The sequence below is a fragment of the Drosophila serrata genome, unplaced genomic scaffold (assembly GCF_035046125.1).
Source record: "Drosophila serrata isolate PLE 108 unplaced genomic scaffold, ASM3504612v1 contig_245, whole genome shotgun sequence".
Classification (NCBI taxonomy): domain Eukaryota; kingdom Metazoa; phylum Arthropoda; class Insecta; order Diptera; family Drosophilidae; genus Drosophila; species Drosophila serrata.
The window spans coordinates 2619180-2644311 of NW_028257143.1; the positions used below are offsets into that span (position 1 = coordinate 2619180).

Consider the following 25132-nt stretch of genomic DNA (forward strand, 5'->3'; position numbering starts at 1 on the left):
TTTCCAGCCAAAAATAAGCAAATAAAGGGAACAAAAGGTGGCGAACGGAATCAAGGGTCAAGATTTCAAGCATTAATTACTTTCGGGAATCGGGAATCTCCGCGAAAGAATCAAAAGGCGATTCCCAGACACCTTTCAGTCGCCAGACAATTGACCCAAACTGCCAATAAAATTGAGTAGCATGAAATGTAAATAAGAAGCCTTCTCTCCTTCTGGCTAATAGCTCGATTATGGCCACAATGACGCTGCCAATTTGTGCCGCACACAGCCGAGGAGAATGTAATGAGAAAGCCATAAAATAAACAGTTGAATAATCGCCGATAATGAGAGCTGCCAGCGAGTTGTTCCCATCTTTCCCCGGGGCCATTTCATCTCCAAAAGAAAAGAGATACACGAAATCGATTGGACAGCAATTCAGGGAACAATAACATCCCGCGATACGTGTAAGCAGCTGAACAATAAGGCCCAAAGAAAGAGGTGTGAGATCAAAGCGATTGAGAAGTATCCGATCAGAGGAATATATAACGATTTGAGGTGCGAACTTTGTGCTTTGATCGGGGTGGAAAATGATGTTGATAATTGTTTAGCATCTCTCGAAGAGAAACCACATGGCTGGCAAACTATAACAATTTTGACACTTTAGAACTTCTTTGTTTACTAAATTATTAAAAATAAATAAATACTATCAATAGACAAGCAATGCGAACTACTTAATTAGCTAAATTATCCGCCTCATCTGAGAGCTTTGCACTCCTTTGGCGGTTTGGTAGAAAATTGCTTTTCTCCTTAAACAGAAATCACATTTAATTATTTCGCTCTTAAGGCAGTTTTGAGCAAGCCAAAAAATTAAATAAATTATGCAACAGCTGTCATTAATAAAGTCGAGCGTAAAAAACAAACGAAATGAAACAAAAAGCAAAAAAAAAATCCAAAATATTCCCCAATGAATCAAGGCCAGCATAAGGCAGCATAAATGCAGCAACAACAGCGGCAAATTGAAGTTGCATTTTGTGTTGAAAATCCAGTTTTGTATTTGGTGAGCTGCTGCACTTGTGCGAAAACAAAAAACACGAAAAAGCTGGCTCACGTTCAGTGCGGTGTTGTGTTGGCTCTTGATTTCTTTTACATATTGAGCGAGTTGAAATTGATTTAATCAAGCCACACACACACAAGTTTGCACCTCGTCGAGAGAGTGTTTTTGGGGGAAATATAAATTCACCCCTGTCAAAATCAATTTTCAGCAAGAAAATTAAACTCTTTCCCAAAGCGGGCTTCATATTTTCCATATTTCCCACACTCAACCCACTCGCTCGGTACGCGTTCCTTTGGGGCGTGTCAGTGTCTGGGCTCTTGTAATTAATCGCTGCGAATGCAAGAATTTATGAGGTTTTCATGGGTTTTTGAAGCCTTCTGCGGAGTTATGCGAACTGCCCACGGATCGGCATTGAGTTGAGCGTGGAAAACCGAAAAACACACTCACGTGTGACCAAGTGCCTACTGACCGTACATATATCAATTAAAGTCACAGTCACAACAGAGCCGTGTGACAATTAAAGCCATAAAATGCCGAAGCGATTGACTTGCCACTCGTTCGACTGTGAAAATTTGCATGGCTTAGCGAAAATTTGCGATAAACCGCTTTGCCGATTATATGATAAGCACTCTGATTGATCTGTCACAATACTCAGTCAATGTCGGCAAACTCAGAGATATAATTCGTAAATTAAGACCTGTCTAAGTGGGATCGAGATAGTACTCAAGCTATTTGAAGCTTATTCTTAAGAGATTTGAAATATTTGAAGGATTTTTTTTTACATGTACACTCTCTTATGAAACCAATTAAAGTATTAAAGCAAATCAAATCCATTTATAGATAATTTCAATAGGATATTCGTTCTCACACACTTTTATTTTTGTGTCCTTTTATGCATATGAAGTCCTGAGAAAGCTAAATCCTTTCACATCTTATTGACAAGAGAAAGGCATTCAAAAACACTTCAAAACAACCCAAATCATGGCCCACTTTCATATACGAATTTTCTTCTAAAAAATCCCACTTTGTCTGCGTTTTGATTTTGATTCAGTTTCATTTTGTTTTGCTTTACCTTTTTCCTCTTCTTCACACCCAGTTGAGGGTGTAAATATTTGATTTTTCCCATGCGTTTGCAGATTGTTTAAAGTTGTCGATGGGTGTGGGTGAAAGTTTGCTTTGAGGACTAGTTGCCAAGGGAAATATAAAATCTGAAGGAGCTTAGAACACAACACAGTCTCTGATTTTATTTTTAAAACACAACGATTCGGTTCAGATATTTTTAAATGCTTTTTTTTCATTTTACCATACGCCTGTTCAAACTCTTTCAAATTCCCATAAAAGATACTACATATTCGCATGTATATAATCAATATTCACAGCCAATAACAAACATTCGATGTTTACAATTAATGAAAGTGAGGGGATCATAGAGATTATTATTCATGAATGGAAATAGGCAGAGCCATAAAATCTTCACCGATTCGATTAGAGGCAATTGAAATCATCGTCATCGTCGCTTGTGGTATATATTACAGGGTATTCGACGATTACTAAGGAATATTGAGTGAGTGGATTTGTCACATACCATATAGAAATTCCTTAAATATATATTATATATGAAAGCCTTGTTGGTTTTGAAGGTGTTTTTCCTTATCCTTTATATGAGTTTCAATTTAGATAAAAAGTTTTTGATAGTACGAAGAATAATCTCAATAACAAGATTGATTTTTCTTGTCAATTAAAAATGTTTAGCAATAAAATACTATAAAATACATCTTGAATTTTGAAATTTATGAAATAATAAGATCCTTCAAACTTAAATTACAAGAATCTCCGAAACACAAAAGACAATTTTCGTATCAAGTTCTTTACCCTCAAAATGGATATTATTTTGTGCAAATACTGATATTGTTTAAATAGCGTGGTATCTCCTAGTCGACTTAAGGAACCTTTGTGATTATTTTTTTCACTTCTTGCCTTATCCACGGGCCACATTTCCGAGGTGCCCCAACTATCCGCTCGGTTGTTGCTGTTTTCGGTCGCTATTGGCGAGGTCAGTGGAACATAAACATGCCATAAATCATCCGGCAAAAGTGTGAGCGATGCTTTGATGGAGGTGGCGGAGGAGGTGCTTCTGCCGGTGGCTCGTGCTGGGAAATCTCTTTTATTTTTGGACATATTTTTGTCCTTCCTCATCCTCCGTCGAACACATCACCGTGACATTTCGGGGGCGCGGAAGGTGGAGTTAAGATTCATTTAGTTGGTTGCCATACGTATGAAAAAACACTTCGTAGCCCATTGCAAATCTAAAACTGTCAACAGCCTCATTAATTATGACTCGAGAGGACTCGAGAGTGTTGAAAAATGGGCCTCGCCTTTGCCCGGCACATTTGGTGTCAAATTTGTCATTCATCAGCTTTTGTGCAGAGTTGTGTCCTGGTCTTTTGTTTCTGACAGGAACACGGCTCAGACTCTTTGGCCAGCTGACGAGTCTAGTCCTTCGGCTGCATGATTAGGGCCTAGAGTTTATATAAAGTGTTTGATGGGCCGTCGGCTAATTTTCTGCGCTATGAGTTTGGTTTGAGTTCAAAAACTATCTTTTGTGGGACATGATGACGGTAATGTGACAAAAAGTTTACGGCCCAGGACACATTGGGCTGTCTAGTTGGTAAACAATGGCAAACTCTTTTGTCCTTTGCAGGACTTTTGTTGACAGACTATTCTGGCATTATGGAAATATTTGTGAAGAATCTATAGATAACTAATACATTGTCTATTGTTATTATGTTTTAATTGATGTCGTTCATAGGGTTTTATAAAGGAATAATAATAGATAACTGATAGAAGAAAATACTGTAAAAGGTACAACAAATTATGTGAAGGAATTTTACTGAAAGTCCTATATTTAAACTACTGTACACATTATTTTCTGTATATCATTCTGTTTCTTAAAATTCAGAATGAATTACTTGTAATTTTCTACACTATAAAATTTAAAAATACTTGACCAGCAATAAACCTTTAGGTCATATATGTATCTAGGTATTATAGGACCAATCGATCAATTTATTTCCCATCAGTTTTGGTATATTTTAGTTTTTGATATGTTTTTCTGAAACTAAAAACTGTATTTGTATTAATAGAAATTTTCTTTTTCCGAGCTAAGCTTCCTTTCTTGCTTGAAATGGATCATTCTTTTCTCTTTGGATGAATATAAGTCATTAGGTTGTAGAAATAATTTAATAAGAATATTGTAAAACATCGAATAATATTGAAAACATTGCATTTTTGGTGAATGTACAATATTTAGTTTGAAAAACAGAACTTAATCAATTAAATGTAAGAATTTTATTAGTAATTAAAATAGAATCAATCTTAAAAAAATATACACATTTTTATTTTATGTTATAAAACGGAATTCTCGATCATTTCTATAGCCTACGGAATTCATATATCGCATCAGTTTTGTTGAAATAATTCTAAAATTATAAACTTTTTTTTAGTCCGATATATAAAGTTTTAAGCACATTGGAACATTTCATACGAAAAAGTTACAATATTCTCTTTAAACTTTAAATTTCTTAAATCTTTAAAGTGCTTAAATCGTCTAATATGTTCCCCTGACACAGTATTCCTCGCACATTTTCAACGATCATTATCTATACCAGTGGATTCTTTGGGTGTTAAAACTTATGAATTTAATGTGAGATTCAGTTGAGTAACTAAGAAACTGCAACGAGTAGTGCAAAGTGAGTGGCGAGTGAATATAAAATAAGCCCGAATCGCGGCAGAGGCTAGAGTGAGTGCGCGTGTTAGCGACTGCGAGCGGGCAGCGACGGCGGCCGGGAATCATGAGCGAGGAACGAATCGCACACAAAACTGTCATCAAGTGACAAATGCTTGACAGCATCAATCAGCCACTGCGACGACAGCCACGGCGACAGCGACTGCGACTGAGCCGCCGACTGAGACAACGACCATGCGGCGTCGGCAGAGGCTCGCCTGCTGCTGGCGCCGGCGCTGGCTGCTCTGCTCGCTGCTGCTGCTGCGACTGATGCCGCTGCCAGCGGCGACGTCCGAAACCAAAGAAAGTGCAATCTTAGCCGAGCCAAAAGCGCTCCCCGAGCAGCATCCTCCCCCCACTGTGAACAACACAACAGCCGCCCCCCTCGCCACCAGCCCTGCCACGCCCGTGGGCATCAGGGAGAACGTCATGCTTCCCTCGGACGATCCCGAACGGGAGGCCCAGATCCTCTACGAGAAGTCCCTGCAGGAGTACCACGGAAGCCAGCTTTCCGCCACCGCCGGCAGTGACGTAACTGGAGGCAAGCGCACGCTGCACGCGGTCTGCGAGCGGTGGCAGCAGAAGCACTGCCAGTGCAGCGGCAGCCTCGGGGCCCTGCGCCTCAGCTGCCGCGGCATCGGCATCCTGGCAGTGCCCGTCAACCTGCCCGCCGAGGTGATCGTCCTGTGAGTATTGCCATTAAATGCAGTTAATGTTCAGGTAATATTTACACTTACCAGAAAAACCATGAGCTGAATAAGAAAACTCATAAAATTAATTTCATCCTTGAAAAAATAACGTTCTTAATTCTAACGCCAATAATTAACTTCTAACACATAATTATATTATGTTCTAATGGAAGAACAACTAAATTGGATAAATAAATGCCAAACAAGTTGGTTAAGGCTAAAAACCTATAAGGATATTAGGATATTATTAGGAAATTATATTTTCACCAAATTCGAATCTTATGGATAAGGAATACGATTTTTTTCATGACTTTAAAGTTCCTTCGTATATTTATTTTTTTTCTTACAAATCTTTTGTTAATTTGTTAATTTTGTTAATTTGTGATATGTTAAAAATGTAAAGTTTCTATACGACTTTTTTATCAAAATAAAGCCATACATACACTAAAAGGAAGTTATTATTATTTTGTTTAGTTTTAATACAATTTTGTTAATTTAACTTAATTAATAAATACATAACTTAAGGAATTGGCTTCACAGAATACGAAATTAATTTATATGTATGCTAAATTTTCAGAAATATTTAAATTGAATAATGCTTTTTTGAAGTGTTTTAGTAAATTACATTGGGTTACTTATTACATCAACACAGTTATGTTTTAAATTCAATTATATTTTATCTAAAACTTAGTTATGACTTCGATTTTTAATAAATCTTACGTAGCTGAATTCATTATTATTTGGAATACAAAACACCGGAAATTATATAAATCGGTATATTTATAAATTAACAAATAACTTGCTTATTAAAAAGTCTACAAAAACTCGGAATGTTTTAAGTCCTGTATATTTATTTTGCATTTATCTTTCATTAAATATTCGCCCCACATTTGTTAATGTTATTCTGATGTCAACCTATGACACTTTAGTTATCATAACTCCCCATCTAAAAGTGCCAGCCATAGTCTCTTAATTCCACCGATTAATAATTCCTAAACTTCCCCCTTATTGAGCGATTAAGCGGCCTTAGATGCCTGGCACATTGGACCATTTTCCGTTGGCTGGAATGCATGCCTCGAATCGCATAATTACAACTCAATTTCGCAGTCTTTGCTCCGATTCGGATGCGGGCGATTTGGGCATGCGGCTTAATCTAATTACACATACGCCACGTTGTGCAGCGTTTCGCAAGCACCGTCACCGTCATCGTCACTGTGACAGCGTCAGCGCAGTGACTGCTCACGTATGTGAGTCACGTTTTCTTGCAGCCGACGGGCACTCGCAAAGGAGTTGGGAACCGCTTTTGGCCTAGCCAAAGTTTCGTCTGATTAATGGCCAACTCGAACGGTCCATAAATAAATAAATAATTTATTAATTAACGCATCGCTCAGGGGCTCGAGTCATAAGCTATTAAGATCACTTGTAACCCCGTCCGGACAATCACTTCCAAGACGAATCCGCTGTCCTTGCCAAAAAGTTTTCAATTGAGAAGCCGGTATGTTTTCCGAAATACTGGGCCCCTGCCAGGCGGCAGTTCATCTTCATTTTTATGCAATTTTCCGACGGTTGGCTCAATATGCTTTTATGCCATTTCCAAGTTGATTGATGGCCCACTGAGATTTGCACATTCCCCCCTCGGCCCCACTGATATGTATGTATGTTTTGGCATCATTTAAGCCTCGTTTCATATTCATGGCAATGGCAAATGCCTTCTTTCAATTGATGGATGAATTGTTGGCATCCGGAACGGTTCAATAAAGTTATTAATTTGCTTATTGTTTTGTTTCTGTCACTCGCTTCACAACAGAGATTTGGGAAACAACAACTTAACCAAGCTGGAGGCGAACTCATTTTTCATGGTGCCGAATCTGGAGGAGCTGTAAGTATGTGGAAATGGGAGGAAGCTTGTATTAAGCACAGGAGGAGCCATGTCAGTTTTGAGGTCCCTTTAATTAATAACAAGCTTACCAATTCAAAGTGCCTAGATAACCCCTTTGCCTCTGCCCCAACGAAACTACAGTAGAGTCCGAAAAACTCGCAACTCTCAACTCTCCCAACACCCTTGGGGTGTTTTAGAACCCGCAAAAGCTAACTCCACCATTTTAATCTGTGTCGGAGTCGGACAACAAGAGTACAAAATATGACAGCATAAACTTTCGTCATTTGAACAGCCAAAGTTGGCTTCGACGGGCGGGCAACTCATTATTCAATTTCACAGCGAAGCCGCCCGCAAAAAATCACAGCGGTCAACGGACGACCCGACCCTGACCAGGCCGCAGCCCGAACCGCAGGTCCTTGGTAATATAAATTACTTGATTACGCTGTATATTTCAGCGAGTTGGCACGATTAATTACTCCTGACTGTGCTATCCTTGCAATTTCCTGCACTTTGGCCGACGACACTCGACTCTAGCTTGGCTTTATGCCGGGCATCCTTTTCGTATTATTGTTGACCAAGGGAAGGTTTATTTGCAGAACTTTGTCCGACAATAGCATCATTAATATGGATCCCAATGCATTCTATGGCTTGGCGAAATTGAAACGTTTGAGCCTGCAGAACTGTGGCCTCAAGTCCCTGCCGTCGCAGTCGTTCCAAGGACTCGCTCAGCTGACCAGCCTGTAAGTATGCACCGCAAAGTGTTCAAAAATAAATACAGCCCTTGGTGTGTTTGTGTGAGTGTACGTGGACGTTGATGTTGATGTTTGCTTCTAAGCATTGCCGTTAAGCCGAGGATAACGCCGCCACAGACGGAGGAGTGGAGCAGAGCAGGACCCTCGCAGGATGAATTTGTTTGCTTCCACGCAGACCCACTGCCACTGTCCACAAACACACATCTGCACTTGCCGCCCAATCACACGCTATTTTCCTATATTACTCGCCCATCCTCCCCTGCACCCTCTCTAAGTTCTCTATTTTTTGCCCCTTTAATTTGGACACTGGGTAATGGCTTAAACGCAGCCAACTGAACGGCAACGCCCTGGTCAGCCTGGACGGGGACTGCCTTGGCCACCTGCAGAAACTGCGCACCTTGCGCCTGGAAGGCAACCTCTTCTACCGCATTCCCACGAACGCACTGGCAGGACTCAGAACACTCGAAGCACTGTGAGCCCCTTGACTTGTTCCAACTCGATTTTATAAGAGTATTCATGGATCGATCACCTTGCCCTGCATGTTCCTCGAAATTTGTAACCCCCTACCCCAATTGGCGAATGCTTAATGTTCTAATCCCAGCTGCTGCTACTGGCGCATTGTACTATATATAATCAGTGTGTGTTGTACTTAAATAAAGCACCAAGCACAGCTCTTTAGTTTATTTCTAATTTTAAATTATGTGAGTATTTATGAGGCGTACTCCCTCATCTTGGTTAGCTCTCATGGATTTCATTAAATCAAATTGCATGAATAACCGTTTGTCCTTAGTGACTGAGTGGTGAAAGCCATATAAACAAACCATTGCCAATAACAATAATTTTATGCGCATGTTTTTCAAGTACATTGACCCTTTAACTTCCGACATTCAAAGTATATTTCCATTTTTAATCTATAAACCCACTCGAGCCACAAAAAAGCATCGAGTTAAATGAAAGTTAAGGAATCATAAAGTCTGGCGAATGCTCATAATTTTTGTCTTCTGCTCCCCCACTTTAACCATCGACAGCAATTTGGGCAGCAATTTGTTGACAATAATAAACGACGAGGACTTTCCACGAATGCCGAACTTAATCGTCCTGTAAGTAGTTGCGGTCTCCTTGCCACCGTACTCATGTGCCCAAGTTTAAGCATTTATCTTCCTTCCTTTCACAGTTTGCTGAAGCGAAATCAAATCATGAAAATCTCCGCTGGCGCTCTCAAAAATTTAACTGCTTTAAAAGTTTTGTAAGTAGCAACAACCACATGCAAGAACTTTGAATACTTTAAGCACTGCATCCCGGAAACACACAAACTCCTCATGAGCCGAAGAGACACGGCATTAAACCCACTGACACCAGGGCGCCTTGAAACTCCAATTGATATCGAATAGAGTAACGATTTTTATTTTTACAGGAAAGATAAAGTCGATTGCGAAATTCCCTATTGGAATTTGCATTTTTATTGATTGGAAACCACAATATTAAGCAGGCATCATATATTATTCTACATTGATATCTCTTTACATCTCAATTATTGATCATTTATTATTTTTGTTGTATATTTAATTCGGTAGTGAGAAAAAGTTATTTTCCAGTCATATATATATCGTGTTTAAGAAGGGTCGAAATTAATGATTTTAATATATGAATTCCTCACCTAATTAACATTTCATGCATTTGGAAAAACGAATGTAGACTAATAATTCGGTAGCAATATACGAAATAGTGTGACAACACCAACTAAATTTTGTTTAAATTAGGTTATAAAACTGAGTGGTTATGTCTGTACATAACTTCAAACAATTACAGTTCAAACATTCAATTTGATTTAAAGTTTTTGGCTTTCACTGCACGTATTTAGAAACTCAAGTATTCTATTGTATAAATAATTGTACATATTAAAAACTTCATAATAGAATAAACAAGTATTTGTTATTTCTAGAAAAAAAAATCAACCTTAATAAATATTTGCTTTACCCTAAAAAAGGAAACAGTTCAAAAAAGTGCAATAAATGTAATTTTTTGAAAGTTTTCACTTTAAAACAATTCCAAATTATGTTTAAAATGGGAACTTGATTTAAAAGTGTTTAATGTTTTTCAGTCAAAGATATTGCTTAGATACTTATTAATAATTGTCTATGCATACATTTATTTAAAATGTTGTATGTATGTAAAATGAATTCGAATAGTATACACACAACTTTTTATGACAATCCAATAGATAGATACTTCTTCAATTTGCTTTCGCTTAATGATACTTTTAATCTTCACCAAAATCAATTGATTTATTTACTCTTTTAAATTGTTGCAAACTCCCGTTAAAATGTAAAATAGCCTATGCATTTTGAAGTGCAAAGAATATCAAAAAAACGATGCAACTTGAGGCGAGAGCAAGTGGCAAGTGGAAATGGTGTTTATCCGTTTTGCGGCCATGGCTCGAATAAATTTCAATTTCCCAGCAAAAGCGTGGAAAACTTTTGATCCCCCTTTTCTTTTTTTTGCACCGCTGTTCGGTGAGCTGAGTTCAGCTCAGTTTGGGTTCAGTTTGGGTTCAGTTCCGACAGCTTAAATTGTCGTCGCCACCGTTGACGCTCTGTGCTGCTGTTTACCACAAATTTTTGGCTTTCACGCTGCACGCCCATAAAACCGCTCCGCTTCCTTCTGGGCCACCCCGAAATGTACCGCCCACCGCAGGTTAGCAGACAAATATGCAAATTTATGTTGTGGCTGACGGAGTCCCATTCTGTTTCCCCAACGGGGCCAAGAAGGACGATGTACGAGGGAGGCATGCATCAGGCGAAAGTGAAAACTCTCGCCGTGCATCGCGTAAATCTAAACGTTTCCAAAGAATGGGAAACATTTCGCGTGTGCATTCTTGCATTTGCTTCCAGATTTATGGATGCAATACCTCTAACCACCAGAAGGGAGTTAGAGTGGGTCATAAATGGAAATGGTGGGGAAATGATATGGAAAGTTGGTTTGCTAAAGCATCTGCACTTTGCCATCACCACTTGGCCTATAAAACAGTCATCGATGTTGCCAACAAAAGGGGTTTAAAATTAAATAAATTTAATACTAAATCAACTTTAAGTCATTGTACCTTTAAACAGCAAAGTAAAACATAAGTCTTAGTAATGAGCTTTGGTAACAGATACGAATCCTGCATGAAGGTTTTGAAAGAGATCCCCTTAAAAACATTTAAACTATTATTTTAAAAAATATTATAGTTATAATTATATGATTTGTTTTTTAACTTATCAAACTTATACATACTATCTCTATTATTCAGACTTTTTATATTATTGAAAAATAATTGAAATCAATGTAGTTTATTATGAATTCCCGCAAAACTTTATGTTCGCGCATAAATTTAGATTTCAGGACCCTTGCAATTGGAAACGCAGGAACCACGCCTTGGACTACGTGCTGTCACGTAGGAAAACTGACCCCAAACAAAGTCATGCAAATGGAAGAGGGGTTTTTTTCTTTTTCAGAAATTTGCAACTCAATTTCTATAATCGAAATCAGGAAATATATTTGAAACATCGTTTACTCTTTTCCCGTTGCAGAGAGCTGGATGATAATTTAATAAGCAGTCTGCCCGAGGGGCTCAGCAAATTGTCGCAGCTGCAGGAGCTGTAAGTATAAAATATATGTATAAAATAAATACAGAATTCAGGTGGTCGGTTGAGCACGATAAGCCCAGGCAGAGAGTTGGGGGACCCATTGAAATTGCAACTGATGTTGTTGATTTGCCGCAACATTTCCTACTCGCCCCCAAAAATCATAACGCATCATTACTTGGCGAATTTATGGCCGCCACCCAGCATAGTTCCTCCAATAAGTTGCCGGGCCGAGAATCGAGGACTGCAGTTGCATCTTGTTTTTGTCGCAAGCTCCTCTTCCTTGAGATGCGATGCCCCCAGTGGCAAGACCACAGTCCGCGGCAACTGTCACAGCAATGCTGACATCGTTTGCGATGGCAAGAACTCCCCAAGGAAATTCAATTTCTGGTAAACAGGATAATTATGAGCATGTTAAATGTTGCGATAAAAGCCACGCTGTGCTGCATCTGCGGAGCCACTGCATCCATGATTGGGGTATTATGCTGCAGAGTGAATTTGTACAGAGAGAAGGGGCAAAATCCGTCCGTTTCCTTCGCCATGTGTGTGTGACTGGCACAAACAAAAAATTAAATTTAAAAGGATTAAGAACCCTAAGTAAGTGTCTGCGTTCTGTTGACTTTGCTCGGAAATGAATGGCAGTCAGTCCAAGTCGATGCCACAAACTTGGCGAGATAAACAGAATGATATTGTTTGCGGCGAGGTTACAGTTTCGCTTTTCTTGTTATTCAACTGCGTTCAATCCAATCCTAATTCACAATAAATTCAATTCTTAAATCAAAAGTGAATGGTAAATGTAGAGTCGTTTGGATGCATTTGATATTGATATTAGATTCGTTCTGCGCAGTTGCATTTTCACATCTCCCCCCAAAATGTGTGCCAAGAAAAACCAAAAGACGTTAACAATATGAGCGCCCAAAAGTGTGCTCGTGTCACAGTTTACTTTTGGCTTTGTCGGCGTGTTTGTGAGACTTGACTTTTAAATGCAGCTGCATCCGAGTGCCACTTGCCAGCAGTGTGTATCCGAAAGATACTTTTCTTGGCATCGGGTAAACGATTTTATTAAGCTTTCTTCACCCGCTTTCCCCTTTCCATTTCCTCCAGTTCCATCACCAGCAATCGCCTGAGATGGATAAACGACACGGAGCTACCGAGGAGCATGCAAATGCTGGACATGAGGGCCAATCCCCTGTCGACCATCTCCACCGGAGCCTTTCGAGGAATGACCAAGCTGCGGAAGCTGTGAGTATCTCTTAGTTCCCAGATTTGAGACCCTATTTCCCACAGCTCAGTGGGTCAAGGGTCTCTGATATTAAAACACCTTTTCACCAGGACTCTATCGGATGTGCGAACTTTGCGCTCGTTTCCAGAGCTCGAGGCCTGCCATGCCCTGGAAATACTCAAACTGGATCGTGCCGGCATTCAGGAGGTGCCAGTGAATCTATGCCGTCAAACACCAAGACTGAAGAGTTTGTACGTTGAAATCCTTTTCGAATTAATACATTTTAATATAAAACTAATTGGCTTTTATTTTCACAGAGAACTTAAAACCAATTCCCTGAAAAGCATCCCAAATTTAAGTAGCTGCAGAGACTTAAGGCTGTTGTGAGTATCAATAAACCTCATACTTTCTTGGTCAGTAAATATATATACAATCTATCTACTCAGAGATCTATCCAGCAATCAAATTGAGACGATTCATGGGAAGCCCTTCAGCGGCCTAAAGCAGTTGCACGATTTGTTGCTCTCGTATAATCGCATCAAGGCTTTGCCTCAAGACGCCTTTCATGGCATACCCAAACTCCAGCTACTGTGCGTGATTATCCATCGAATACTATACAAAAAATAACTTCAGTTTTTGTTACTTGCAGTGACTTGGAGGGGAATGAAATCTCCTACATTCACAAGGAAGCCTTTGCTGGTTTCACAGCACTTGAGGATCTCAATTTGGGAAACAACGTGTTTCCCGAGCTACCCGAATCGGGACTGAGGGCACTGCTTCACCTGAAAACCTTCAACAATCCAAAACTGAGGGAGTTCCCACCACCGGACACCTTTCCACGTATTCAGACGCTGATCCTCTCGTATGCCTACCACTGTTGCGCCTTCCTGCCTCTGGTGGCAATGTCCTCCCAGAGGAAAACCTCCCAGGTTCAGGAGGCAGTGCTCTTTCCCTCCGACGCCGAGTTCGATATGACGTTGTGGAACAACAGCATGATGAATATCTGGCCCCAAATGCGTGAGTATCTTGAACATTACTATTAACTTGTTTATGGCAATCACTTAATTTCCTTGCAGATAATCTAAGTAAGCAACTGGGTGCCACCATGCATGATCCTTGGGAGGCGGCAGCGAACTTCAACGAGGATCAGTTGCAGTCACAGAGTGGAGGTCAAATCGCCACCAGCTTCATGGAGGAGTACTTCGAGGAGCACGATGTGAGCGGTCCTGCCACAGGCTATGGCTTCGGAACCGGCCTTTTCTCGGGCATGTCCGCCGAGGACTTTCAGCCAGGATCTGTGCAGTGCCTGCCGATGCCAGGACCCTTTCTGCCCTGCGCCGATCTCTTCGATTGGTGGACCCTGCGCTGCGGAGTGTGGGTGGTTTTCCTGCTGGCCCTTCTGGGCAACGGAACCGTGGTGTTTGTGCTCTTATGCTCACGCTCGAAGATGGATGTGCCGCGGTTCCTGGTCTGCAACCTGGCGGCTGCCGACTTCTTCATGGGCATTTACCTGGGCATCCTGGCCATTGTGGACGCGGCGACCCTGGGCGAGTTCCGAATGTTCGCTATTCCATGGCAGATGTCGTTGTTGTGCCAGCTGTCCGGCTTCCTGGCGGTGCTCAGCTCAGAGTTGTCGGTGTACACGCTTGCGGTGATCACTCTGGAACGGAACTATGCCATCACCCATGCCATTCACCTCAACAAGAGGTTATCCCTGCGGCAGGCGGGCTACATCATGAGCGTGGGCTGGGTCTTTGCTCTGATCATGGCCCTGATGCCCCTGCTGGGGGTCTCCGACTACAGGAAGTTCGCCGTGTGCCTGCCCTTCGAGACCACGACGGGTCCGGCCAGCCTGACCTACGTCATCTCGCTGATGATCATCAACGGCTGCGCCTTCCTCACCCTAATGGGCTGCTACCTGAAGATGTACTGGGCCATCCGGGGTAGCCAGGCCTGGAATACGAACGACTCGAGGATAGCCAAGAGGATGGCCCTCCTGGTCTTCACCGACTTCCTCTGCTGGTCGCCGATAGCCTTCTTCTCCATCACGGCCATCTTTGGGCTGCAGCTCATCTCCCTGGAGCAGGCCAAGATATTCACAGTGTTTGTGCTGCCTCTGAATAGCTGCTGCAATCCCTTCCTCTATGCCATTATGACCAAGCAATTCAAAAAGGATTGCGTGACTCTGTGCAAGCACTTTGAGGAATCCCGAGTGGTGGGAGGAGGCGGAGGTGGACGCGGACAGGGCGGAGCTCGAGGAGCGGTGGGTCGAAGCAAGAGGGGTGAACTGCCGCCGCCCCTGCTGCCCGCTGCGGCCGTTGCCCATCCGCCGGGATGCCGCTGCCTGAGGATGCTGCCCAGCGAGATGCCCAACTGGCACAAGATGGAGCAGACGCCAAGTCTGTGGCAACGTCTGAGGTCCTTCTGCTGCGGCGATCGTCGGAGGCGCCGCAAGCAGCGACGCCAGCCTCAGCCACGTCGCCAGAGGGCCTACACCGCCGCGGCGGCCAATCCGTACCAGTACCAGTTCGCCGAGTTGCGCCAGCAGCGCCAGAACCGTGCCAGCTCCATCTCCAGCGAGAACTTCTGCAGCTCTCGCTCCTCCAGCTGGCGACATGGGCCACCCTCCTCGGCCCCCGTGCCACCTGGCAACTGCAGCATGCCGTTGAAGATGCTGGAGCCGCATGGATATCCGCACGGTGGAGGCCACGGCCGGAGGCGGCACTCCGCCTGGCTGATAACCCGCAAGACGTCACAGGACTCGAACTTGTCCAGCTCGAGAAACGACTCCTCCGCTTCGGCCACCACGGCCAGCACCTCGACCTTCCGTCTCTCCCGCTCGAGTGCCGGCAGCAGCACGCCCCTGCCCTCCATTATAGGTGAGTACTTTGACTTCTGATTCCTTTTCCATAACTGCAAGATGCGAATTTTAAAGCCCACAATGGCAAGGCCCAACTGGATGCGGCTAAGCCGAGACTAGTGCGCCAGGAGGCTGTCCAGGAGGAGGAGGACTCCTCGCCTCCCCGCCTGGGAGTGCGATTCTTGCCCACCATTCCCTCGGCAGCCGACAGTTCGGTGATTATGGAGGACGGTGACTCTGCCAACACTGGAGCGCCCAGTTTCCTGGGCATGCCACTGCCAGGAGCCGCCAGCGGTTTCCTCATTGCACCAACATCGCCAGCCCCCACACCGTCACCACCACCACCAGTGGTGCTGCAGCCGACGAAGCCACCGCCCGATCCCAATGACGCCCCACCATGATGGTGGGATTTCGGCTGGCGAGGCATGCGCAGAGCCAATAGGGAGACCTTTCTGTAGGGTAATGGGAACAGGAGGAAAGCTGACTGTGTTCGTAGATTGTATGCGGGCGGGAGAATATGACACCTAGGCTAGTAAGACACAAAGTATGCGGAAACCATAAAAGGAATCTGCTATATATATATATTTCTAGCGTTAAGTAGTCAATTTGTTAAGCTAGAGAAGAACAGGATCCCCAGTCAACCACTGAAAAGTCTCACAAAACCCAACAAGCTTTAAGGAGACCAGTCTGCAGTCGATTTTCTCCATTGAATTCAACTCGAAAAAGTCCAAGAGTACTCATAATTTGTATGATTTATTAATGATGTATTTCCATTTGCTTTCGTCATTCACAAAATTATAAGAAGAAATAGTGAGTTTAAAGTTGTACATGGGAAACTGGCCGAAGTTGACACAAAGTATTATGTATAACTTATTAAATTAGATGGCATTCTTAACTTTTAACCGTACATGTTAAATGTAAATATACATATATAAAGATTTATTTATACATGTGTGTATTATGTTCGATGATGCCAAGCATTCATCGGTGTATACCTTGAGTGAAACGAGAAGATTACACGCAAAACCAGGCCATAAACATTCGAATTAAATAACATTCACATACATCAGACTGTCTTTTGATTGCGAAAGCCATGGGTTATCCAATAAAGATTTTTCAGCTGGTCTTCTTATTTACAAGAAGAAAATGAATGAAAAACTCTTCAATTATGAATTTGAGCTGCCAAATAGTACTAAATATTTCACTTTTTAGAGTTTTCCAAGTACTATCTAATACATATAATTTAATGGAAATTGAAGCTGAGAAATGTTGTCTATGGTTCCTGATACTGCGGGACTAATCTCCCAAACCTATTGCCTGCTCATTGGCGGCCTCCTCGCTGTTGGCCATCACAACCCCGTAGGAGGGGTTCTCGATTAAGTGGGCCCTCAGCTTGTCGCCTCCCCGACGACGACGCTGCAGCTCACGGATGACCAGCAGGGGCGTCATTACCAGGGCCAGGCAGAGGAGGATGGCCAGCACAAACATGGTCCAGTGGAAGGCCAAGTGTCCCGTCTGGGATGAGCTGACAAGGGATCCCATTCCCTCGCACGTGTCCGGGCCAGTGCATATCTGGCCAAAGCGACAGCCCTTGGAGCACACCGGCAGGCACTCGGTGCTGCTGCCGGACATCATCTGGTAGCCGGGCAAGCAGACGCACTTCTCCGGCGCCCGGCACTCGGCATTGACGCACTGCTTCGAGCACTGGGGCCTGCAGAAGTTCGGCTCACTGGCATTGACCACCACGTGACCGGGATCGCAGTCACAGTGTCCGGGGGCTGAGCATTGTCCGTTCTCGCATCTGGGACGGCACGTAGGCACGCACTGGTACGGCACCCTGGTGTCCTCGAAGCCCTCCAGGCAGGCGCAGGTGTTGGGCTCCACGCAGGTGCCGTTGATGCAGCCAGGTGAGCACACCGGGTCGCAGATGGAACTGGAGCCCGGCCGGAGTTTGTAGCCCTCGTAGCAGCGGCACAGACCTGATCCCACGCAGTGGCTGTTCACGCACTTCTGCGGACAGTGCGGCTCGCAGGTGCCCAGAGCCCAGCGCCTCGCATAGCCCACGTCGCACTTGCAGATATCCGGGGCGATGCAGCGCCCATGGCCGCAGTCCTGGCTACAGATCGGTTCGCAGACACTCGATCCCAGGGTGGAACTGGGTCGGTAGCCGGTGAAGCAGCGGCACTCGTTGGGCGCCACGCAGCTGCCGTGCAGGCAGGAATTGGAGCAGATGGGGATGCAGTAGAAAGCGAGCAGCGCCTGGTCGGAATGGATGAGGGTTATATTCAGACCTAATTCCTATATGTTCAAGTGGAGCACGATTATCCGATTTCTTACCGTGTAACCCTCCAGACAGGTGCAGACGCCAGGACTGCTGCAGATTCCATTACGGCAGCTCTTCGGGCAGTAGGGCTCACACTCGGTGGAGCTTCCGTTGACAAAGGTATAGCCCGGATCGCAGGTGCATGTGTCGGGAGCGATGCAGCGGGCATTGGATCCGCACACTGGCTGGCAGGTGGGCGAGCACCGGTGCTGGGAGGTCTTTACGAAGCCACCATGGCACTCGCACCTCCCTGGAGAGCTGCAGAAGCCGTTCTCGCAGCCGGACTTGCAGCTGGGAACGCACACATTGCGGGAGCCGTCGGCGTAGATGTGGCCCTCGAAGCAGGCACATTGTCCGGGGGAAATGCAGGTTCCATTCACGCAGCCCGGCTTGCACATTGGCTGGCAGCCCGAGGCGATGGTTCCGTCCGTGTGGTTGTATCCGGCCTTGCAGTAGCACTCCTCGGGTTCCAAGCAGCTGCCATTGGCGCAGCCGCTCGAGCAGATTGGATCGCACCTCCAGGGCTGGCCCAGCCGCGGGGCATGGCCGGGATTACACTTGCACTCGTTTGGGGCCACACAGACGCCGCGGAGACAGGTGTCCTGGCAGATCGGCACGCACTTCCTCAGCTTCTCGTTCCTCTGGTAGCCGACATTGCACACGCACATTCCACCCTCCGCACAATGTCCGTGGGCGCAGTCCTCCAAGCAGACCGGCTCGCACACGGTCCTGGAGCCGTTCACAAACCGGTAGCCGGAGAGACACTGGCACTCGTCCGGAGCCACGCAGTTTCCATTCTCGCAGGACTCGCTGCACTCTGGTTCGCAGTGACTGCGATCCCGGCGATTCGAGTATCCTTTGCGGCACAAGCACTCATTGGGCGCCAGGCAGATTCCAGGTCCGCAATCCTTGCACACGGGCGTGCACTGACTACTATAAAAGGACACACATTACTTGACCACAGATAATTATTTGTAAGGATACTAACTCTGTTTCATTACGCGAGTAGCCTTCGCAGCAAACTTCTTCGTACCCCATGTAAGTCTGCGGAAAAGAGGTGGCAAGGATAACATCAAATCTCAACGATTATATGATGAATGATTTTATTAAAGTTTAATATCAATTCAAATTATGGTTTTAATATCGTTACGTGTTATAGAAAAATAAATTCAACATGAAAATTATGACAAAATCTTCATTATTTTGTTATTTTTACACAAATTAGCATATTAGTTTGCCTAACAAATTAATTAATTTGTTTTTCTAACAAGCCATCGAACGGATTGTATGGTAATTATTCCAAATGTTTTAAATTAATTGATAACAATATTTTAAAAATAATACTTGAGTTAATGTAATAAACACAACAACTGTCCAAAGAAAGCTTTTTAAATTTTTTAGTCTTGAAACAAACGTAAAGTTGTATTATTTTGAAATGCTTATCAAAGGAGGTACTTTATTTTCATTAAGATTATTTTAAAACATTATAAATTACATTCAACTAATATTCCGATTTTAAATTTTTTAATCATTTTTGAATAGATATTTTTAAATGCAAATACTTGCATTTATTTTTGAACACGATTGAAATTTCGATTCAAAACCTTGTTTGATTATTTCACTTCTTTAACCAGAATGGAATTTGGTTGAAAATAGCACAAAGCTTTGGTAGATTTTGTTGTTTAAAATTAAGATAAATTATTCTCTGGTTCACTTTACTAACCTCTGTTCTAGGTCTGCCCACCAAGGACCCACAATTCATAGTGCAATTGGCCATATTCTGATTCTTTCGCATTGTCACAACCGTGCCGCGCATTTTCATCGTTCTTGAGTTTCGCAAAAGGGTTTTGCTTCGTTAACGGAAACCTATTTAAAATCCGAAGAATATCTACTCACGGGATGCGCTCCACACAGGCTTGAACCTGCAGTCCTACACAGGCTAATAATACCACTAGAAGGAACCACATAGTCCTTTGTAATCCTGGCAATAATACTTGCATGACGACCGGGGGCGACTGCTCACTTGGGATCACACTTGGCAAATGATCAAGCGATCTGTCTCCAAGAATCCGATGGAGGAGCAACGCGGACTTGGCCGCTTATCGTTCTGTATTTTCCACCGCCTATCGCCTTTTATGTGGGACAGATACCCATGTGGTATATGTGTTTAATGAACCCAAGACAGGGAGAACATTAGCCCCAGAGATTGCGATTCGAGTCCAAGTGCAGTCCACGCAAGTTGAGATCCTTAACATTGAATTGCAAAGTCTTGTGTCTTGTGCGATTTCGCTTGTCGTGCCATTCAATGAATTGTTATCTGTTTAAATGCGATGAATTACTTTCTTGTACAATTTTACACAGTTCTGTTTCTATTTCTGAATCTCTTTGTTGTGCATGTATTTTCCGTGTCTATATTTACTTTGTAAAATCTTTCACAACTATATGGAATAGGGAATGAAGTCGATAAATTAGCCAAGGATCCTACGGTACATTCGAAATTTAGTCGGTCAGCAGTTCAAGCTCCTCCTTAATTGGTTAATAAACTTCATTTTTAAAGGATGCCATATAAGCAACTAAAAAATTATGATTTAAGAGAAAATCAAATCGTGAGTTGGCTGCATTTAATTCTGATCATTTGTCCTATTCTTACAGGATATTAAATTGCACTCAAAAGTTCGCAATTTTGACAATTAACAATTGAGTCAAGTATAGTTCGTCATTACATAGATAGATAACCATAATAATAAAGGTAAATCGTAACAAACCCTATATGAAATCACATTTAAATATATAAAGTCTAGAGTTCATGCATTTTTCAAAGTGCATTTCCTCAAACGAGAAATTAGTATAAATTAAATGTTGATATTACATTGATAGGAACACAAAAGCTTTGCTCATTAATACTTGCACAAAACATATTTTCCATGATAAGCGTTTCGTCATGCACTGCCTTTGAATAATTGAATTATCTGTAACTCAAAGAAGAAGAAACAAAACATTTTTGTGGGATCAAGGCCAAACAAGAAGACTTGTCAATACGAAATTTATGGCGCATCAGGAAAGGGAAATGTTGCAGTAAACTATTTGTATCTCTTACCGAAGATCTTTAAAGGTAAATTTTAGATTTCAAAGCCATAGGAATGTAGGAGTTTTTTGAGTTCCTACTTTTTCTAGTCAATGTGAAACCAGGATATACAAATTGCTTTTGATCAAAAGCTTTAATATTTGCGAGTACTTAAGTCTAGTTTATCGCAAGCTCAACGGATGCAGGGAGAGACTACAATGGGAATGTTCCAGACTGAGAGCTCAGTTGGATTCGGAACGTTGAGCGGAACTCTTAAAGATAGCTGTGGCGGAATCATATATATTTTTCGCAGCAATATCCCCGAAATGTCCCAGTTTCCCAGACTGTGGCTTGGCCTCATCCTCCTGGTAGTTGCCCACTCTGAAGTGGTCCAGAGCTATGGACGAAACGTTTGTTCCGGGCTTGTCTGGGTAACCTACACACGTTCAGTCTACAGAAGCAAACTAGTGCCGTACCAGGAACATTCCTATTGGCGAGGATGGCAGACAAAATATCGCACCCAATATGGATGGGAAGATGAGGTAAGAAGAACTTCTGGCTAAATACTGACACCAAGACTAGGTAAATACGCAATAAGTTCAGAGTTTACAGAGTTAAAATACTTTGTATTATCACGGAAGTAACGGATGTGCTCACATGAGTAATATATCGGACAGTTGAGCTGCTTTTCTCAAGTGTATCTCAAGTGTATTTCCCCCTTTATCAATCTGATTAAGATTTCTTTGTTTCAAGGAATACTTTGGTAGTGAGTCAAACTTGCAAAGATTCCTCCAGATATGGTTTTGTCACTTCTATAGGTCCCCAGTCTACAGATACGAAAATGTTCAAACTGATTTCCGAAATACAAATATCTTATTATAATAGGTTCCCTTGCTCTTAGGTGGACGAGAAAATTGAAACCAAATATTCCTGCTGTCGTGGCTACAAAGGTTCCGTCGACAACTGCAAACCCGTGTGCACATCAGATTGTCCTGCGAACGGCTTCTGTGCAGCTCCAAATGAGTGCCGCTGCAAGGAGGGCTACGGCGGAACTGACTGCCATCCTTTGTGTCCGTCGGGTTGCGGCAAGAACGCGGAGTGCGGCATCCCCAATCAGTGCATCTGCCACAAGGGCTACGAGCAAGGGCCTTACGGTGCAAGCTGCCTTCCCGTGTGCGCCGAAGGATGCGGAGATCACAGTTTCTGCGCGGCGCCAGCCAAGTGCGAGTGCCTGCCCGGCTACGATGTGCTGGAAGAAGGCTCCGGTTGCCAGCCAGTCTGCAAGCCTGAGTGTGGGCCAAACAGCCGCTGCCAGGAGCCGGATGTGTGCGCCTGCGTGGAAGGATTCCAGGCGGATAGCCATGGCCAGTGCTCGCCCTTCTGCAAGCAGGCCTGTGGCAACCACAGCCTGTGCGTGAGGCCAGGAGTGTGCGAGTGCGAGGTTGGATATTCCCCCGATAGCTCCGGCTGCCAGCCCATTTGCTCCAGTTGTCCGGAGCACAGCAGCTGCTTACAGCCGGATGTCTGCATCTGCGATCCAGGCTACGTCATGAAGGGTGATCGCTGCGAACCGCGGTGCACGCAGGAGTGCCCAGACTATGCCCGCTGCGTGGCGCCCAACGAGTGCGAATGCTATCCGGGCTACGAGTCCACCGGTGAGGACCACAAGTGCCAGCCCAAGTGCAGCAAGGGATGTCCCAACGGATTCTGCTTCACGCCCGAAAAGTGCGTCTGCCTGATCGGCCACTTGATGGGTCCCGATGACACCTGCGAGCCGCAGTGCAGTTTGCACTGCATTCACGGCAGGTGCACTGCGCCGGAGACCTGCTCCTGTGATCCGGGCTATCGATTCAAGGACGGGTCCCAGCATGAGTGCGAGGCGATCTGCGAGAGAGGCTGTCGCAACGGGGATTGCGTGGCTCCGAACATTTGCCTCTGCCACCAGGGCTACCAGCCGGAGGGCAATAGCTCTATTCCCTCCATATGCCAGCCCGTCTGTCAAACAGCCTGTGTGAACGGAACCTGCTCTGCTCCGGATGAGTGCAGCTGCTTGGATGGGCACATCAAGTCCTCGGCCACCATATGCCAGCCCCACTGTTCCACGGACTGTGGGTTCGGAGATTGTGTGGCCCCCGAGGAGTGCCGGTGCTGGCCGGGATATGAGTACACAGCCGAGGGCTGTAGCCTGCAGACAACGAGTACCTCTGAGACACATACCGACCTGACCGACATCACAACCGCCACGATAGAGGCCGATGCATCCAGTTCCAAGTCATCAGCTGACTTGCTGCAACTCCCCCACTGGAACTGCACCGGGGACTGCCTCTGCTGGGTGGAGTACTTCGATGAGGGAATACTGAACACCGCCAAGTGTGCCAAGGTTTGTGCGGATGACCAGGACAAGCCGTGCCTGAGTATGACCCACTGTCACTGTGATCTGGCCACTGGTCAGCTAGCTTGCACCGAGGACGGGGACGAGGATTATAGCTCCGAGGAGACGCGCTTTGTGTGCAAGGTGCCGAAGCCCAAGGATACGAGGGCACAGGCCATGGCCGAGGCCAGTGATCATGTAAAGACCACTACTTCGGCACCCAAATGGCTTATCCTAATGGGCTGGTGTGCCGGAATAGTCGTCATAGCGACCATTGCAGTCGCTGCCATAAAAATGTATCGAAAATCCACATCCAGACGTAATGATGTGATCACAGAAGGAATCTACGATCTGTAAAATATAGTTCAAAATGTATTCCAATTTACCGTTATTAGTTTCAAATGTATTTCATATTCAACCGTTCAATTGGTTCTACTTTTTCTGTCTCCATTCCATGTTTAACCAATTCCAAATAAAACCAAATGAGTGAGATACTAAGTATTCAATATATTTGTATACTTTGCATATTTCCATAATATTTAATGTAAAATAATATAATTTTATATAAAATAATAATAAAAACTGGCCAACAAAATACAGAAAAATCAATTGATATTTGTGATTCTAAATTGACTTTTAAACTGATGAGATACATTTTCCCTTTAAAATTATTGTAACTGCAAGGGAAAATTTAAATGGATTTATATATAGATTCTTGACCAAAATCAACAGCCGAGTCGATCTAGCTATGCACATCCTTCCGCTTCTACGCAAAGATATCACTTAGCTTTCATTGAAAACTTTTCAAGCTATCAGAATGATTCTCTATTAACAAAAAGGGCCAGATCGGATTCACATTACTATATTGTTTTAAAAATATTTATTTATAATTTATATTTTACGAGATATTTATTTATTTTATTTGAATTTAAAAAACCTATAGAAATGTTTTTTTTTTTTTTGCTATTTTGAACAAAAGATAGTTTCATTCTTGTTAAGCATACAAATTTGTATATACATATTTTAATATATTCTTTATGCAGGCAAGGCAGAGTATGATTCATTTCATAGCTATTTAAATTATGGAAAATCAGACAAAATTATTGTTTTTGTGTATACAAAACGTACAATCTACCTTTGTTTCATTTAAATTAATTCGATTAAATGATCCAATGGCAGACTGAATAGATAAAAAGAAAGTTTGCTTTATTTTCTCATTCTGCGTCATCATAAGTACAACTATGCACATATATGGTGAGATTGGAATTCTTTAAGATATACATATAAGCTTTACGAAAGTGTGATTAGCGTACTTTGACATATATGTACTTTTAATGTATGTACATTCAAATATGTATGTAAAAGCAATTGTGGCTCGACATCAAACGGATATTACTCAAATTTTAAGTGAAACAAGAAAGGAAGCTAACTTTTGCACGCCGAAGTTTATATAACCTTGCAGATAGAACTTCGATGTCTAGGAATCTGTACAATATAAATTATATATATTTATGTTAAAAAACAATGAAGTA

General features: G+C 43.3%; 3 protein-coding genes across 3 annotated transcripts; 2 read left to right on the plus strand and 1 right to left on the minus strand.

The window, feature by feature from the left end:
* Positions 1 to 1715: 1715 nt before the first annotated feature.
* On the plus strand, positions 1716 to 16908 carry rk (G-protein coupled receptor rickets). Its single transcript, XM_020954955.2, has 14 exons — positions 1716 to 5503; positions 7314 to 7385; positions 7982 to 8125; positions 8466 to 8609; positions 9166 to 9237; positions 9312 to 9383; positions 11707 to 11775; positions 12865 to 13002; positions 13093 to 13233; positions 13300 to 13365; positions 13429 to 13572; positions 13632 to 13999; positions 14059 to 15861; positions 15918 to 16908. Exons 1-14 carry the CDS (start codon positions 5013 to 5015, stop codon positions 16241 to 16243), a joined length of 4050 nt encoding a protein of 1349 aa, XP_020810614.2. The 5' UTR covers positions 1716 to 5012; the 3' UTR covers positions 16244 to 16908.
* NimC2 (Nimrod C2) lies at positions 16577 to 20207 on the minus strand. The gene is made up of 5 exons (XM_086832090.1): positions 20062 to 20207; positions 19889 to 19991; positions 19154 to 19209; positions 18180 to 19098; positions 16577 to 18101 (listed from the first exon to the last, which is right to left on the minus strand). The coding sequence occupies exons 1-5, from the start codon at positions 20163 to 20165 to the stop codon at positions 17139 to 17141; spliced, it is 2145 nt and encodes a 714-aa protein (XP_086688216.1). The 5' UTR covers positions 20166 to 20207; the 3' UTR covers positions 16577 to 17138.
* Positions 20208 to 21433: 1226 nt separating this feature from the next.
* NimC1 (Nimrod C1) lies at positions 21434 to 24205 on the plus strand. Its single transcript, XM_086832091.1, has 2 exons — positions 21434 to 21771; positions 22131 to 24205. Exons 1-2 carry the CDS (start codon positions 21448 to 21450, stop codon positions 23955 to 23957), a joined length of 2151 nt encoding a protein of 716 aa, XP_086688217.1. The 5' UTR covers positions 21434 to 21447; the 3' UTR covers positions 23958 to 24205.
* Positions 24206 to 25132: the final 927 nt, after the last annotated feature.

Coding starts and splice junctions, on each gene's coding strand:
- rk (XM_020954955.2), top strand. CDS start 5,013: ATGCGGCGTCGGCAGAGGCTCGCCTGCTGCTGGCGCCGGCGCTGGCTG. Junction 8,610..9,165: donor CTCAGAACACTCGAAGCACT/GTGAGCCCCTTG, acceptor AACCATCGACAG/CAATTTGGGCAGCAATTTGT. Junction 13,573..13,631: donor ATACCCAAACTCCAGCTACT/GTGCGTGATTAT, acceptor TGTTACTTGCAG/TGACTTGGAGGGGAATGAAA.
- NimC2 (XM_086832090.1), bottom strand. CDS start 20,165: ATGCAAGTATTATTGCCAGGATTACAAAGGACTATGTGGTTCCTTCTA. Junction 19,992..20,061: donor GCCTGTGTGGAGCGCATCCC/GTGAGTAGATAT, acceptor GCGAAACTCAAG/AACGATGAAAATGCGCGGCA. Junction 19,210..19,888: donor TGGGCAGACCTAGAACAGAG/GTTAGTAAAGTG, acceptor TCTTTTCCGCAG/ACTTACATGGGGTACGAAGA.
- NimC1 (XM_086832091.1), top strand. CDS start 21,448: ATGGGAATGTTCCAGACTGAGAGCTCAGTTGGATTCGGAACGTTGAGC. Junction 21,772..22,130: donor AATATGGATGGGAAGATGAG/GTAAGAAGAACT, acceptor CCTTGCTCTTAG/GTGGACGAGAAAATTGAAAC.